This window comes from Cyprinodon tularosa, unplaced genomic scaffold (assembly GCF_016077235.1).
Source record: "Cyprinodon tularosa strain WSP-4 unplaced genomic scaffold, ASM1607723v1 ctg31, whole genome shotgun sequence".
NCBI lineage: Eukaryota > Metazoa > Chordata > Actinopteri > Cyprinodontiformes > Cyprinodontidae > Cyprinodon > Cyprinodon tularosa.
Genome location: NW_024039019.1, coordinates 1,831,549 through 1,848,649, shown reverse-complemented (window position 1 = coordinate 1,848,649; position 17,101 = coordinate 1,831,549). Strand labels below are relative to the sequence as shown.

Here is a 17,101-nt window from a genome sequence, read left to right as displayed (position 1 = left end):
ATAACAGCCATATGGTATAGGTTATCCAGGGGCAGAGCTAGATGGGGGCCCAGGGGAGGCCATGGCCACCCTTAGCCAATCATTGGCCACCGCTACCATTTATTTCGCTCTTAATACAGATGGTGGCAACAGTAATTTCAAGTGTAATATTCAAAACATTTTAATTTTTCATATATTAACAAAAACCCTGGTTAATTATGCACATCAATATACTAACATTAAAGATGATAAAAACAGAATTCAAGCAGAAATAGATTTTGTGTTTTATGGGGTAAGAAGTCATCTAAAAGTGAAATCAGAGTGAAATCATAGATAACTATTTAAATAAAAACCTATTAAATAATTAATTTATGCAGATATTTGTAATTGTAAATATCAATTTTATGCAGAATGATTACTGACAAAAGTAGGTAATGACAATGTAAAAGATGTTCGCCAAAAACTCAAACCTGAAACAATTTTATCCATTATACCTCTTATCTAGAAAGCACGGATGTTTGAATATTTTCGTCTACTTGTGAGCAAAGGCTGTGGGAAAGTATAGTTTGTCTTTATTTAGAATATGGATGTTTTGCTCGCTAATTTTCCTGTTGGAACAGTATAGAGGGGCAGACAGAAATGTTTGAAAAACAAAACTTTATTTTATAAAATTGAATAAAGTTTAAGAACTGCTTGCTGTAACCATCAGCAAAGCTGTCAAATGTTTACCGACGGCTGATTTTTAATTGGTGCATCACGAAGTTTCAGTAATCAACCAGCAGTGTACAAAACCGGCGAGTTTTCTATTAGTCTGCTACTCAAATACTTTGTTAATTCTTCAACAAGTATTCTACTTCTCAGAGATGCGTTATTAGTTATAAAGAAACAGGGACAACCTGGACAAAAATATTTCAGGAATTTCCTGCTGGAATAAAAAAGAAACCGGACAATATTTTTTTCTCCCCTTAGATGGTCAATATTTAAATGTTCAAATATTACAAGGTTAAATAATAAGTTCTGCTAAGGTGCCAATGAGAGAAATAAACTCCATATTTTCTTAATCCACAATTTAAATGTCCTGATTCTTTCCATTACACCCAGATAAGGTACAGCCAAAGGAGTCGATGCTACTTAAAACACTAGAAATTCCTAATCTGTAGATGACCTCACCAAACTGCAGTAGCTGATACCAAAAGGCATTTTTAAGCAGGTTATTCCTATAAGGAAAAAGTCAGATTCAGAGCTTCATAATGTCTGTAACCTTAGCAAGAGAAGGAACAGGAAAATAAAGCGCAATCTTTCAATAAACTTGAATTTATTACTGCACGTCTAACCAGTAATACATTTTCAAATGTCTATTCCAAGCATGAACACACAGAAAAGCTTTTGGGTGAAACTCCCTTTAAACACTGAGCCGATTCTTGTACAGCATTTTAATGTTTATTAATGTTTTACAGCAACTTTACAAGTGAACTCTGAGTTGATCTTGCCTGGAGTGCTGTAGTTTTCCAGAGGATATACCAGATGCCTTTTCCCAAAACAATTCCAAAGTTGTGAACAAGAATAAAAATAATGATAAAAAAAAAAAAAAAAACATACAGACAAAAGTCCCAGTCAGGTCAGGACAATATAATCTTGAAGGCAAAGATCAGAAGAATCTGCATGTTGTTCCACTCGGGTCACGGAACTTCTTTACATACATGGATTTGTTTCACATTAACGGATGGCTATCAGTCCGACATCGATGAGTTTCTGTATCTTCTGAGCGATGACTGGATTCTTTAGGTGGCTGGAAATAAAACGGGAAGCAACAATTAGAGGAAGGATTTATGGAAGTTTGCCAATAATGTAACATTACGGAAGAGGTGGAACTTACTCGCTGAGGGCTTGTGGATCCTTCTGCATCTGTTCAAGGATCATGCGCATGGCCGGGTCGGACATAATCTGCTGGACCTCTGGATCAGCCATGGCTCTTTTCTTCACCTCCTCTGGGCTGTCGTTCCTCATGGTTTGGCTGACCATGCAGCGCTGAATACCTTCTGTGGCTTCCTGAAAGGCCCAGAGAGAGAAGCAGAGGATTTTTATGAACATATATTTTAACTTAGAGTTCTGACACAATGCTCTGAAAAAAATTTACTTTCTCGTTAGTCACGGCTCTGGTGATTCTCATCTTGTTTACAGACCTTGACCTTTTTTGGATTACATGAACAGCCATAGAATCGGCTTCATTACAGCCAATCTGATTTTACATATCTGCGCAGTGGGGCACCATTTTAAATGTGCAATATGAGGGAGTGAACCCTGAGTATTGGCTTCAATGATGCGTTCAGAGGTTCTGATCCACATGAGCACAACTCTGCACATTCGGTTGACACAAATTGTTATGGTCTTATTGAAAAGGCAATTCGTTTTTCAAGCCCTACTATTGAAACTCACACATATCCTGTACTGCAGAAGTAGCTCCCAAATATTTGAACATATTCCTATTAGCCTTTAGAAACAGAGTGGCAACATTACTTTTGATCTCAGACCTTATGAGTTTATACAGCTGAACAGCATAACCCTTCTTAACTGGCCCAAGCTATTCACTTTACTTTGCTTTTTTTTTCCTTTTTAAGACAGCCTTTACAATTTTGTTCTTTTTAAACTTTTATATTGCATATAGATTACCTTGGATGACGAATCCAGCTCTAACGCCTTCTGGTATGCGTCCATGGCTTTGGAAAAGTCTTTCATAGCCTCCAAGGCAGCTCCTTTACGTGTGTAGCCTTTGACTGCAAAAACAACATTTATTAGTTAAGAAAAATTCAAATAAAACTTTGGTTGGGTTTCCCTTTTAGCTATCAAAAAAAAAAAAAAAAAAAAAAGAATACTTTAATTTTCAGACAATAAGCCACTACTTCTTTCACCAGCTTTGAACCCTGCATCTTATCGCCTGATGTGGCGTTTCTATGGATGTTTTTGTGATATCATAAGAGGATTTGTTTTGGTTTGTTCCGCCGCTGTATGGCACTACTTTGCCTGGCGGAAGGGCATGTGATCAGAAACACAGTATCCATGGAAAAGAGTGGTATGTTGGTCACATGTCCGTCCGCTAGGCAAAGTAGTGCTGTATGATCACCAACTACTTTAGAAGGACTGGACTGCGAGGTGATGAAGAGGAGGACACCGCCATGACTCCTCAGAGGGCGTTCCATTTAGACACTGAAAACAAGGAGCGCTTCGGTTTTGAAAGCAACAGTGAAGGAGAGAAGCGGATGACGAAGCCACCCTGAGACCGTTTGTTTCAGACACTGAAGGCGATGACTTTGGTGGTTTTAGTGGGCAGAAAGAAGACGATGGCGATGAATAACTGACTTTTCTTCTTGTTAAAGCCCAAGCTGCACTTTAGCCCAAAAGGTAGGCCAGATCTATTTTCTCTGGTGTGCTGTATATTATTTTATACAATGCATTTGTATAAACAGCTCAGTATATGCTTCGTACTTGTAATTACCGGTAGCTGTACATATACATAAAAAGTTAAGCAAATATGTAGTGGCAGCTAGTTTTTTCAAACTGTTAATGAAAGGGATCTGTTCCCAAACAGCCATCTCTTTCTGACAATCCCCTTTGTGTATACTCTCTTACATAAGGAAATTAAACATCAAAACACCTGCTGCTTTTTGTCAGGTGCGGCTAACGTATTAAGGCCAATTTATACTTCTGACGCAAAGCCTCTGCAACCATCAAATCTGTCTCCCTGACTACGCATCGGACGGTCGCAAACCCGCACAGACCTCAAGAGGAAGTGCACAGACAAATAGCAGCTTTGATTGGTCATTGGTATGCCTTTCCGGCTGTCTCTGTGGTCGTCCTTCTCGATTCAGTGCCGGGGCGCCATTTTTAAAAACCGAGGAGTGATAACAACAATGGATAACCATGACGAAAGGTTGATCAAGGAGGTTCAGGAGTACAAGTAAGATGCCTCAGACATGTTTTGGAAAATAAACACTTATGCCGAAGAAGTTCTCGTGACCATCCGCGAGTTCTCGAATAGGCTCCCCCTTGCGCTTTGGTGGGAAACTGCTGTGCGTCCCTAGAAATTCCAGACCCGACATTGCAGACGCATGCCAGCAAAACTGGTCCGCGGCCAGACACAAGCGACACTTGATGTGTGCGGTTGCAGAAGTATAATCCGCCATTTAAAAGCAGGATTTTGCCCTAATTTTAGCTTGTGCTTCAAATATTAAGGTGCAGCTTGTAGTCTAGAAAATACAATAAAACTTACTGAAAGTGGGCTCAAGTTTGATGCACTCTTCACAATCCTAACAAAGGGGAAAAACAAAAAGGAAAGGTTGACAGGTTAAGCCGAGGAGAAAGGAGCTAAATCACATTCCTAAGTGGTGCCAAATGGTCGTACCTTCAGGGCGAGCTGAAACTCCAACAGCTTTGTGTAACACGCAGCTCTGTTACTGTACAGCTTGGCATCGTTGGGGTTTCTCTTAATAGCCTCAGTGTAATGTTTCATGGCTAATGGGTAGTCTCCTGGAAAATAAATAGCATCATCTTTAGCAATTTCCCTTCAACAAACAAGGCAAATATGTAGATGTCATTTTACAAACCTTTCTGAAAGGCATCGTTGCCCTTGTTCTTCTCTTCTAACGCCAGCTCAGGGTTGATATACGCTAGCTTTTCTTGCTCCTTTAAAATCTTCTCTGCCTGTAGGAAATGCAGTTATCTGTTAAGGTCTCTTCAATGAAAGAGTTTAAGAACCTGTTAGCGCATAGAGTGACTACTGCACCTGTTGACATTTCTTCAGCACATCAGGGGTCCGGTGCTCTGTCAAACTCTTGTTGAAGTATTGGATGGCCTCTTTGTATTTTTCCTGTTTAAAGTATGAGTTTCCGATCCGAGCCAGGGCCCTGCAGACAGAACAAAGCAGGAGAGGTAAATAAGATATCTGGGGAAAAAAAGGTATTCAAAGCTGTGTCCTCTTTATTTTAACGTCTATGCAGTAGAATGAGAAGTTGTAAATAATCACAACGTGGAAGTGGGGACTGCTTTCCAAGCATTTCGGGTAGATTTCTATGTTTCCACATCTAGAAACCAAAATCCTTGCCCAAAGCAGCTTAAAAATGCTTTTTAAAACATTAATGCCAGCATAGAGCACCCTAGAAAGTTCACCTATATATGTAAAAGCTGGAAACTCAGCTTAGTCTAAAGTGCTTTGTTTGTGTTCAGTGCAAACAGCAAGGTGACACCACACTACAAAAAAGTTTACACAGCCTGTTTATGCCGTCCAAGAGCGACAATCGTTTCTTTCCAAAAGTTTTTGCACAGAAAGTTGACAGGGGTGATAAAATATTGGATACATGAGGGTGGGGGTGCAGAACACCTCGCCTATTCAGCCAGGCTAACAATTCCCTCTAATGCCCCCCCCCCCTTTCAGGAACAAAGACAGCCCATTCCCAAGGGGGCGAAACCGTTTGTCCGGTTCAATTTGCATGTTTTCACATTTTCATGGACCAAAAACAAGGCTTTGTTTTTTGGGCCGCTCTATAAAGCCCCAAACTCAACGCTATTCTTGATATTTTGAATTGAAATGTTTTCAAACTTTGAAACAAAGTGCACTAGTGTGATTTTTTTTACTTTTTGGAATGACTATAACCTGGAAGACTGAGAATCTTCACCAGCATTGGATTTGTCTAGATGTTGACATTTGCAAACCAACGGCAGCAGGAGCTGCTGCTCCTAGGTGCACGGTACAAAAATTCTGTCTGCACGGACGCCGCACAAAGGGGCTTGGAAGCCCAGAAGGATGTAATTTCGCTCTTTATTCAAGATGGATCCTGTACCTGGTCCTGTGGCCAGAGATGTCAGTAGATCTTTAATAAGAGGCACTTTGAGAACCTCTGAGTTTACTAATAAACCTGCTCCTGACCAGGTTAGCTCTGCAGAGAATGTTACTATGGTAACAGAAACTCTTCGTTAACCAGAAAACTAAGCAATATTAATATTTTTTTAATGATCCGCAGAAACCCTGTCTGTGTAATCAAGATGACATTTTTTGTGACTATGTCTCCAAGAACCTTTTTACCAACAAGTTTTCCCTGGAATTTAATCTCATCTAATAATCAATTCACTGACCAGTTTCCTTTACCTTGATGCCTCCCCCTCCGTGCATAACTACACACAGACCAATTACATCAAGGTTTAATCTTAAACATTGTGAGTTTACACACCTGGACACCATCAATCTGCTCATCCAGCCTCAATTATTCAGTTATGTTTAATGTCTATAGAAGCAGGAAAGGTAGAGTTTTTCTAAGGTTTATAAATATTGTGCATTTCTGAAGGGAATTTAATTAAAGGTTTCTCTGATATTAAGATATCAGATGAACAGAGGCTGCATACATATTCAACAAAAGCTTCAAACTGCTCTTTCTAAAAAAGGTTTTTGCAGAGTATCATTTTAGGCTTCAAAATTATATTATTGTCGAATTATCAGAAAAAATACTAATGAAATACATTAGGGTAAAAATGCAACAAGATGTGAGAATTTAGTAGTCTAGACATATTCCAGGGTTTGTAAATGAGTCCAGTCATGCATTTCTTCAACCCTTTAGACACATGAAGGACTTACTTTGCTATTTGTCTGTAGTCTTCTCTGTTTTCTCGGCCGACATCAATGGCCTTCTCACACAGCTCTCTGCACTTTTCAAAGTCTCCCTTTTCAAAATACACAGCTGGAAAGAGAATCGACAAAAAAAGGGGTCAGTAGGGATAAATTTAGCTTTTACTTTGACAACATGCACCAATGTTAGCTTTCTTTCATTTCCTGCAGCAGGAAATACATTTTTGAAACAAGGTCAAATGGGGGCAGATTAGCACTCCACAATCTATGGGTACCAACCTGCTTGATTAGAGATATATGTCATGTTGGTCGGGTCATGCTTAAGCGCTTGGTCATAATGCTTCAATGCTAATTCAAAGTCTTTATTCTTGTACGCCGCGTTCCCCAGTTCTTTTTCTTTCAAAGCCTGAAAAATAAAAGCATCAATAATCTCATAACAGGGAATCATCAGAAGGCAAAATGAAATAATTTTTTCTTTATGGCCTTTTTTTTATACCATCTTTTTGTTTTCAGGGAGATCTTCCTCTTTGGGAGGAGGTGCTGGCGTCTTTTTGGGTTTGGGAGGAGAAGGAGCAGGAGCAGGTTCCTCTTCCTCCTCCATCTCTGAGAGGTTCAATCCCAGGAGCACAGAAAGAGTAGTCATTACTCTTGGATCCTGCAGCTTCCTAGAACAACAACAAGAAACTTTTAACCATTTTAGGGTTGGGCTACAGATAAAGACAGAGTATTTTCTAGCACACACTTAGGAAATCTAATCAAACATGAAGCACATTCTAAGATCTATCAGATCCATTTACAGCCCGTCTCATGAGGAAGCTTCACGCTCATAGAGGGAGCAGCAGTACCACCTCAGATGGAGCACCCCTGTTCATCTTTTTACAGGTTAGAAGGCAGAACCAAATGTAGCGATAAACAATGGCCAACAGCAGCAGTTGTCGCACTAATTTCAGGTTTGAGGACGGACTTAAGTTTTATTGCATTAAAATGGGCTTTGGACCATCTTATATGAGCACACATTTCACTATTAACGCAGGTTTCTGGCTGATATGCAATTTAATGAAGCGTCTTCACTTTCTACATAAAAAAAGAGCAGAGGCAAAGGTTTGATCATTAGTCTTTGCTTAAGTTACATCATTTTATTTCTTTATCCTCTCGTTCATTGAGACAATATCTAATTTACTGATAAAGGCTTTGCAATGTTGCTCTTAGAAAAAGAAGACGCAATGGTAATGTTTACCTGCCTATGGGCTGCTCTAAGGAATCAGTCTAATGATTTAGTTATATTGCTGTTCCCATCAGGCCTGTGGTTGACAAGGTAGCACCATGAAGGGTGGCAGGTTTCCCCCTAAAAAGGCTTGGAAGCTTTTGCTATTTTTTATTTTTAAACAAACAGTAAATGGGTCTATTCTTTTAGTTACTGATGTTTTGCCTGTGGTTAGAGTAGCCTCATGAGACCATCATGATCTCGCGAGGTTTCAAGGTTTCACTCGCAGATCAGTCTGGAGACTCTACGTTAAAGAAAATTTGGAGCCGTTCACCAAACGAACGTCCAATCAGCGTTGGCTTTGAGGCGGGTTGAGGTGTGACGCAACGAGAAGCGCGACAGTTCAGTCTAAAGAACATGGCGGCTTCAGCCGATAAAAAAACTAGCGTTAGCGTGGCTATCGAGCAAGTTTTATCGGAGTTTGATCTATCAATTGGCTCCTCTTCATCGTCGCTCTGTTAGTACGTCATATGCTTCGTTGATCTGATTGGTTTATTTGGCCCGTCTATCACCAACATAGGCCAATCAGCTAACCAGTATTTTCGCCCCTTCCCAAAATTACTTCAACAGAAAGTTTCCAGATGGATATGCGGAGCAAATCCATCTGGCGGAGTCAGGTTATGGTTAGACAGCTGTAGATAGAAAACAGAGACACGTACGCGCCCAGCTCTGATGGTTTGTTCTTGAGCTGCTCCAGCAGTTCTCTGTAGCTGGGATCCATCAGAAGCTCCCGGGTCCGAGGATCATTCTCAAGCTTCTGGTACAAATTGGGCATGGCGAAGGGGTTCATCACAGATTTCTCTATTGGAGGAAACAGCAGACCATAAGGTTAACAGCTTCATCAGTAACATGTATTATTCTATTAAGTGGCCAAAGATGAGAAAAGGGACGTTTTTACTATACTGGCTCTAATCAATACCACATCAAATAAAGGAATGAGAAATATTTTCAAAAATTAAAAGAATCAATACAGAAACATTTAGGCTACGTTCACACTGCAGGCCTTAATACTCAACCGATTTTTTTAAGTTTGTGAAATCTGATTTTGTTTATGAAATCTGATTTTTTTTTTGCAATGCCGTTCACATTTTTATATCTATGCGACTTCTCTGTGATCTCCTGTGTGAAATGCATTCATACAGCTCAGTGTAACGGAAGTGAACATGGATGGTAGTGCTGGAGCGAATCTAGAAATCATTTCCAACCTTAAAAACTCAAATCTTCTCAAGATGGTTAAAAAAAAAAAAAAAATAGATAAATTTGCCACATTACTGCCCACCATGGTGATTGTTGTTGTTGTTTTTCTTCTCAGTTCTGCATAGCAAGACGCAGAATATTTACATTTGTTGAGTATTAATGACGATCAGGTCGAATAAATGTGACCTGGCTATTCAGACACAGGTCGCATTAAAAAAGATCAGATTTGTATCAGATTCAGGACACGTATCCATTTGGCCTGGGTCTGATTGGGGAAAAAATCGCATCTGTGTTTTTCAGACTGTCATGAAAAGATCAGATACAGGTCGCATATGGGCAAAAAAAATTAAATAAATAAATAAGATTGGGGTCACTTCAGGCTGCAGTGTAAACAGAGCCTATGTCACAAAGTGATACCGTCTTTAGTCCAGATTTTGGACATGAATATAAATCAGATCTGTGATGCAGAAATGTTAATAATTCCTTCATTTTCAGGTAGCTTAAAAGCTACTTCCTCTATGAAAGAATCCTCACATTCACCCGTTTTCTTTCATGCGTTTAAAAAATATAAAATCAGTCTGAAATGGATTCAGCAAATCAACATAAGGAAATTATTTATATTTAACATATGTCACAACAGAGAAATTCCCTGTACTCATCAGCTCTAATACATATACTACCAGATAACCTCTTTCTGTACATGGAGGTATAAACCCAGGCTTTCCGTACCTGCAAGCCGGGCCTCAATATTCTGTAAACCCTCCTTCAGCTGCTGGTTACTCGGCTCTTTGCGGAGTCCCTCCTGGTACGTCAACCTAGCATCCTCTAACCGACCCAGAAACTCCTGAGCTGTAGCTTTACGAGAGTATCCCTATGAGAAGAGTCAGAATGTTTTAAACAGGATTTTTTTTTTGCCTCCGATGCCTCACAGTGTGATACCAGAAGGACTCTTACCTTGCCCCAGTCAGGCTTAATCTTGATGGTCTGGATAGCGTCCTGCAGAGCGCTCTCATAATTTCCCTTTTTGGCGTAGGCAGCAGAGCGATTACTAAACAGCACATGGTTTGATGGATCCAGAGCCAAGGCTTCGGTGTAGCAGCGGATCGCTTCATCAATATTTCCCGCATTCAGCGCCTTGTTGCCCTGGTCTTTTAATGCAGAAACCTATAGAGTAGACATTTAGAATACATTAACTCTAGCAAAGCATCTAAGAGCTGCCACTAACAAGAGAAACAACCATTCAGCTGTCTGGGTTGAGCTGCTGATAGAAGAACGTAGGTGGAGGGAAACAGAATGCCTTCATTCTGTTTTATTGCACATTAGTTTAGGAGAGTAGGATATGCTTATAATCTGACCCAATGTTTGATCTTTGTTGGGATAAATTTGACAAGCTGATTTGAACTGCTAATAGAAAGTAACAGCGAAGGACCGCAAACATTTGAGAACTGGTTTTAATTACTTTTACCTTATCCTGCATCTACAGCTTCAGAAGAACCATGTTAACATGTTGGTGCTTGTGTTGATCTGATTAGCAGTACAGCTAGTAGCAATAGCTGCAGATTGGCAAAACTTAACAATTCACCAATTACTAATTTTTTTCAAGCCGGTGCATTTTAATGCAAATATATAAACAAAAAGACAAAATCTGACTTTAACTATTCTGTTTTAAGCCACTTTCCTTAAATTCAGAGGTTTATGTTCACTAATCCTCACTCTGCTGGAGCTCATTTCAGGGCGATATAGAAAAAAAGCTTATCGATAAAAAAATGCATATTGATCGATATCGATAATTATTGAAAAGATATGAAACCATATTTTATGTGCAGCACTGCCTGGACTTTTTATAATATTGCTAAATGATTTAAATTTAATAAAAAACACAAACACACTTCGAATTAAATCTTTATTTAACCAACTTTTTTAACCATAACATAATTGTTTTAAAGAAAAATAACTTAAGAGACCTGAGTTATGTTATTAAATACTGACAAAGAATAAACTAAAGTGACCAGAAAAGTGACCAAAATAAATATAACAAATAAATAAATGCCCCCCACCGCCGCCGCTGCCCCCGTTTCCTGCTTTAACCCGAGTTATTAGTTTGAAGTTTCTGGCCCCTCAGCATTTTTATCTCAATTGTTAGAACTACGTGGGAAACTACCCAGAACTGAAAATATATATATATATTCCGAAGATTCCTCGGAGGAGAGCCGCGCCGGCGCCTACACAGCTCGTACTCCAGCGGGTGTGAGCGGCTGAGATGATAAAAAAAAAAAAAAGTTGGTTGTGTTATCAGACTTCGTTTTCACCCTACATATTTTTTTTTTTTTCAACTCTTTATTTAGTCTTTTTCATAATACAAAAACAAAAGAAAAAACAAGAAGAAAAAAACAAAAAACAAGCTGGGGGGAGCATCCGTTGCCATATTTACCAAAGTTTTTTTTTTTTTTTTTTTTTTTTTCCTCTTATGGTTTGGTTTTGGCCTTGAACATTGACCACTTCTGCCATTTTTTCTCAAAGTCACCTTCTTTAAGGCTCAGACGAAAAGTCAAATTTTCCATGGTGTATAGTTCATCTACAATATTCAGCCATTGTCCATGCCCAGGTGGGTCACGTTTCAACCAATTCCTTGTCAATGCCTTTTTGGCAGCAATCAGTAATATTTTGCAGAGGTAAATGTCTTTTTTTCCAATGACTTCATATGGCATAAGTCCTAGGTATACAAAGCTCGGATTTCGGGGTATAGATAAGCATAAAATTTCCTCTACTGTCTGAATGACACTGTTCCAGAATAGCTGCAGTTCAATGCATGACCAAAAGATATGGGAGTGATTGGGATCTACATGTCCACACCCTCTCCAGCATTTCTGTTGTTGCCTAAGTTGTTTTGATTTTATATATGGGGTGATAAAAAAACGAATTAGATTTTTCCATCCAAATTCTCGCCATCTTCTTGAGCTGGTTGAAGATTGTTGTGTTTTACACATGGAGGACCAGTCACTCCCAGTTAATGTAATGTTGAATTCTTGTTCCCACTTTTCTTTAACATAGAATGAATTTCTGCCATCGCATTTTTGGAGACTATTATACAACTTTGATACAATTTTTGAGGGAGTTCCACCATATGCACGTGTCAAGATTATAATCACCTCACTAATTCCTTCTGATAGGTCCCTGTTAACCTCTTTGTCGTAAAAGTGACGCAATTGTAGGTAGCGATATAGGTCTCTGTTTTCAAGATTGAATTCTTCTTTAACTTTTTCAAATGATTTAAATATTTTCCCTTCAGTGAGTGTACATATTGCCGTAATTCCCCTCTCCATCCACCTGATAAATGTATCATCTGACCCACTGGGGCCAAAACTGGGCATTTGAGATGGCCATATTAATAATTTACTATCACCTTCAATTTTGTTTTTCTTAACGACCTCATACCATGTTTTCAAAGTTTCGCCCAGAATAGTTCCCTCCTCTTTACTATCTGTTAAAATTTTACACCCCAATTTTGCAGGGGGTGGTATTTTACCAAGATTGAATTCGATTTGCTTCCACTTTGCGCTATATGTTGGAGAACACCAATAAACAACGTATCTCAGTTGGGCCGCCCAGTAGTATTTTTTAAGGTCAGGTAAAGCAAGTCCTCCTTTTTCCTTTTCTAACTGGAGTGTTCTGAGTCTTACCCTAGGTTTAATACCCGCCCAGATAAATCTAGATAAGACCTTATTCCATGTAGAAAATTGGGTTTCTGGGATCCTTATGGGGAGGGAGAGGAAGACATATAATAATCTAGGCAGCAAATTCATTTTTATCACCTCTATTCTTGTGCTAAAATCTAAGGCCAACATTGACCAACGTGTTACATCTTTCTGAATTTGATCACTTAGAATACCATAGTTTGACTCATATAGGTCTTTTAGATGTTGGGTGATATTCACACCTAAGTATTTTATTGATTTTGTGTCCCATTTAAGTTTATAATTACTCCTCATATTACTGCTAGGTGTATAATTCAGACATAGTACCTGTGTCTTTTTAATATTGAGTTTATATCCTGACATCTCACCAAAATTTTCCATAATGGAAAAAAGTTTAGGGATTATTATGTTTGGGTTCTTTAAGTAAGTGATAATATCGTCAGCAAACAGGCTTATTCTATGTTCCTCTGTTGCTATGTTGATCCCCTCCAAATGATCATTTTGTCTAATATCCTGAGCCAATGGCTCAATGAATAATGCAAAGAGGGAAGGACTAAGACAACAGCCTTGTCTTGTACCTCTTTTAAGGTTAAAGCTACCAGACAATGAGCCATTAATCCGCAACCTGGCTGTAGGATCCCCATAATCACCCTACATATTTTACAGATGACTGTGGTTTGTTTTTTGTCCGACTTGCCATGACCGAAATACTGCCAGACTGCCGAACTACAAAAACCCTGCTTTGAAACAATTTCCTCCGCCTCTCCTTGCTGCGACATCTTCATGTGCTCTGTGTTGTGGTGTTAGAGAGCGGCGCTTGGTGACTGCATGCCTGGGTCCGCGATTGTGATTGGTTGGGAGGAAGCAGTGACTAGCATAAACCTACATGCTAGGCTACAATGAGAAGGAAGGAAAACTGCGTTTCTTTTTTATCGAACTTTTATAGACTCTCTTTTTTTTCAGCAAGCAGAAGACAACAGACACACCTGGATTAACCAGAATTTCCAGAAATGTATGGCCCAATACCAAACCGGCCCCTAAGCACTTCCCGCGGAGTGTCCACCATGTTAAGGGCTGTCCCAAACCACATAGTGTGTAGGACGAGTTAACTGTTGAACCCTAAATAGTGGCTGTGTTTGAATTCATGGGCTGTGTCTTCCAAGGACGCGATCTACCTGAACTGGATCCTTCGAAGTCCTTGAAAATAAGGAGCCTGGAAGAGTTTTGGCTGTGAATTCAAACAGGTCCAGCCTTCCGTGGCTTTCTGCTGCACCTCTCCAAAATTGTAGGTGACCGCAGACACTGTGTATTTCCCGTTTGCTACCTTACCAGCTTGTTTTGTTTGTATGACCGCCATTGTGGAAAACGACGCGTGAATTTGGACCAGCTAGAAGAGCGAGGTGCGCAAGAACACTGGGACCCTTTTCCCACCTGGATCCATGCTCTTTTTCACCCTCGTGCCCCTCATTTGTCGCAAAAACTTGCCCCCACTTCCTCAACTCCTCGGCCATATTTCGACCCACAGCTAATTCCTGATTGTCCCTCTTACGTTGTGGCGTGGAATAACATAGCGCAGACCACGCTTCAATATTGGGCATAAATCAAAAATATCGGCGACAAGCTCACTGCGACACACTGCTGCGGAAGGATAACCAGCCCTTCATTCTGTAGCAGAAGTACTATCTGTACCAGCAGCTCATTTGCCCACATATAACCAATTAAGCCAGGTTGCCAATCAGAAATGTAATTATGTACCCAAAGTACAGCGTCTGCTCTGCCGATAATGCAAGCGTAGAAGAAGAAATGTGCTGTTTACCTGTGCAAAGAAAGAAACAACGAAAAAAAAATGTCTGAGGACTTCAGTGTTGAGGAAGAGCATGAGTTCTTTGCCGAGCTGAAGGCGCACTTTCATCTGGTTTGGTCTGCCGCGGTTTCCGTAGACTCGTGAACGCGCTTTTAGGAAATCCTATACACTACTGTTTATGCTCTAAAAACATTCTAAATGACTTCGTTTCGAGTAAATTATGGACGCTACCCACTCAGGACACTTGGAATACATTGGAAGAGCAGTATGGAGTAATATTGACACGTTTTTTGTGGACTTTTATGGACCTTTCTGTCTCGGGCACCATAGACCTCCATTATTTGAATGTCAGCAGACAGCAAGAAGCCTCCCAGATCTCCAGATGCATTTGAGATATCAAAAAAGTACTCCAGAGTGTTGTTCAGCATGGGGGTGAGTAGAAGATGAAGGCTAATCATGTTTTGGGTGTACTATTCCTTTAATGCCCACTCTACCATTTGTTTTAAAATGTTTTACGCTTGTGGGTATCTGCATCCTTCCACTTTGCATCAGGTACACTGAGATTTCCCTCACTCAGGGATGGTAAGTTTATTTCTATTTATTCCAAAATATAAATTAAACACTTCTTTCTCCAAACTTTAAAGTAAAAAAAATAAAATAAAATAACAGTTTCATTTATTTCCTCAATGATTTTTTTTTCTACTTTAAAAATATGATTTAAATATAACTAATTCAATATGTTTTGAAACAGAAATCTTGAAATTTAAAAACTCTGCATTAGTAATCTCAACACGCCTTTACAACATGAACCAAACCCTAAGTTATCAGTCATAAGTGGAAAAGAAAAAAATAAAAAATAATATATATATATATTATATATATATATATATATATATATATATATATATATATATATATATATAGAAATTTCGAGAGGTCACGACAATCTCCATCGACGTGCGGCTGTCGCCATGACAGCAGCGCCCTGTGCATCTAGAATGATCCTCCGGTCTGAGTGTGAGCTCCTGCTAAAGTAGGTCCAAAAATACTGCAGCACGTGCCACACAAACCGGGTAAAAATGAAAGTTGCTATTTCAACAATAAAAAAATGAATGAAACAGGTCTAAAACAAAACACGTTATTGAACTATAATTTTCAAGGTATAAACTATTAGTTGCCGCATGTGCAGCTAACTCTAGTTTCACCGGGGCCATTTATCGGGGATATTTTTAAGATTTTGGAGCACCGCTTTGCTATGAAAAAGCCAATTAATAAAAGTACTAAAATCAGAAGCAGTTCATGTTGAGATTTTGTATACAGTTCAACACTTGGAGAACTAAGATAAGGCGCTAGCTAAACACCTAGCCAAGACTGTCACGTATCACTCCGGGCTTAGCTGCGAACACAAAACTGAAAATCTGACCTTAAACTGAATTTTGCTTTGGTAAATATATATGACAGCTGCAATGTTAGCAACCTGAAAGACGTTTAGCATTTCTCAATGGCTTTATAGAAGCAAACACAATCAGGGAAATGGCTGCAGTGGATGACGCTATGCTAACAAGCTAACAAACACTCAAATCTCAACTGCTTATTCGCGACGCTAATCTGCATTTTTTTTGTAGTAGGACACTGAACATTCAGTTGACACTAGAGAGGTTAGAATGTCTGCTTTAAATAACCAACATGCCATGAATAGACAATCAGATAACTTAAGGGACACTTACTTTATCCATGATGCACGCATGCGATTCTTTCCAGAAACTACTCCGGACTAGCGCCTCCCCCTGAACAGCGCACGCGGGTTGCCAGTTTGGGACGTAAAGTCAGCAATCATCAGCGCGCGAGGCAGAGACAGCACCAATATATACTATAGTAACTGAAACTTCCAGAAGAAAGGGGGGGCCACACCAAAAAGATATCATTCTCTGGATGTTTGTCAGACTTTCCAAGTCTTAGAGAGAAAGTAAACTGCATAATGTCCATAAGAAACATTTTAGAGCGGAGCAATAAACCTCTGACTAAAACTTGCATATTAAAAAATAGAACATAAGCATGTTGCGGTTTTTGTAGCAGCATTCTAATATAATGTAATTAAATAAAATTGAACATACAATTTCTAGCCAGTGAGGCAGACACTTAAAACTTTCCTTTTTGATAAAGCTTATACAGACAGACACTGTGTCACCAGTGTCTCCAGTGTCTGGAGACACTGGTATTCCTGTCTTCTTAAAGATCCTATTTAATCGATAATGGTACTTGTATTGTGTTTTTATCATTAACTATTTTTATTTTATTTTTATGTATGTATTTATTGGACCATGAGTCCGGAATAAAGTTTATCTATCTATCTATCTATCTTATAGTTATAGTGGCTCAGGTTATCCTGAGCTATCTCTATGCTGCTATAGGCTTAGACTGCTGGAGGACATAGGGACCCCCTTTTCAACATTCTGCTTCATTCTATCTCTATTCTCCCACTCTGCAGAATCTGTTAGTTAAATCTATAACGTAATGCTCTCTCTCTGCTTTTTCTCATAGTAGCTGTG

General features: G+C 39.3%; 1 protein-coding gene across 1 annotated transcript; it reads right to left on the bottom strand.

Moving 5' to 3' along the window:
- Positions 1–1,394: 1,394 nt before the first annotated feature.
- stip1 (stress-induced phosphoprotein 1) lies at positions 1,395–16,385 on the bottom strand. Its single transcript, XM_038292324.1, has 14 exons — positions 16,280–16,385; positions 10,008–10,217; positions 9,783–9,924; positions 8,516–8,657; positions 7,089–7,257; positions 6,872–6,998; positions 6,602–6,704; positions 4,760–4,880; positions 4,581–4,677; positions 4,379–4,503; positions 4,247–4,283; positions 2,650–2,753; positions 1,856–2,028; positions 1,395–1,768 (listed from the first exon to the last, which is right to left on the bottom strand). The coding sequence occupies exons 1-14, from the start codon at positions 16,286–16,288 to the stop codon at positions 1,696–1,698; spliced, it is 1,632 nt and encodes a 543-aa protein (XP_038148252.1). The 5' UTR covers positions 16,289–16,385; the 3' UTR covers positions 1,395–1,695.
- Positions 16,386–17,101: the final 716 nt, after the last annotated feature.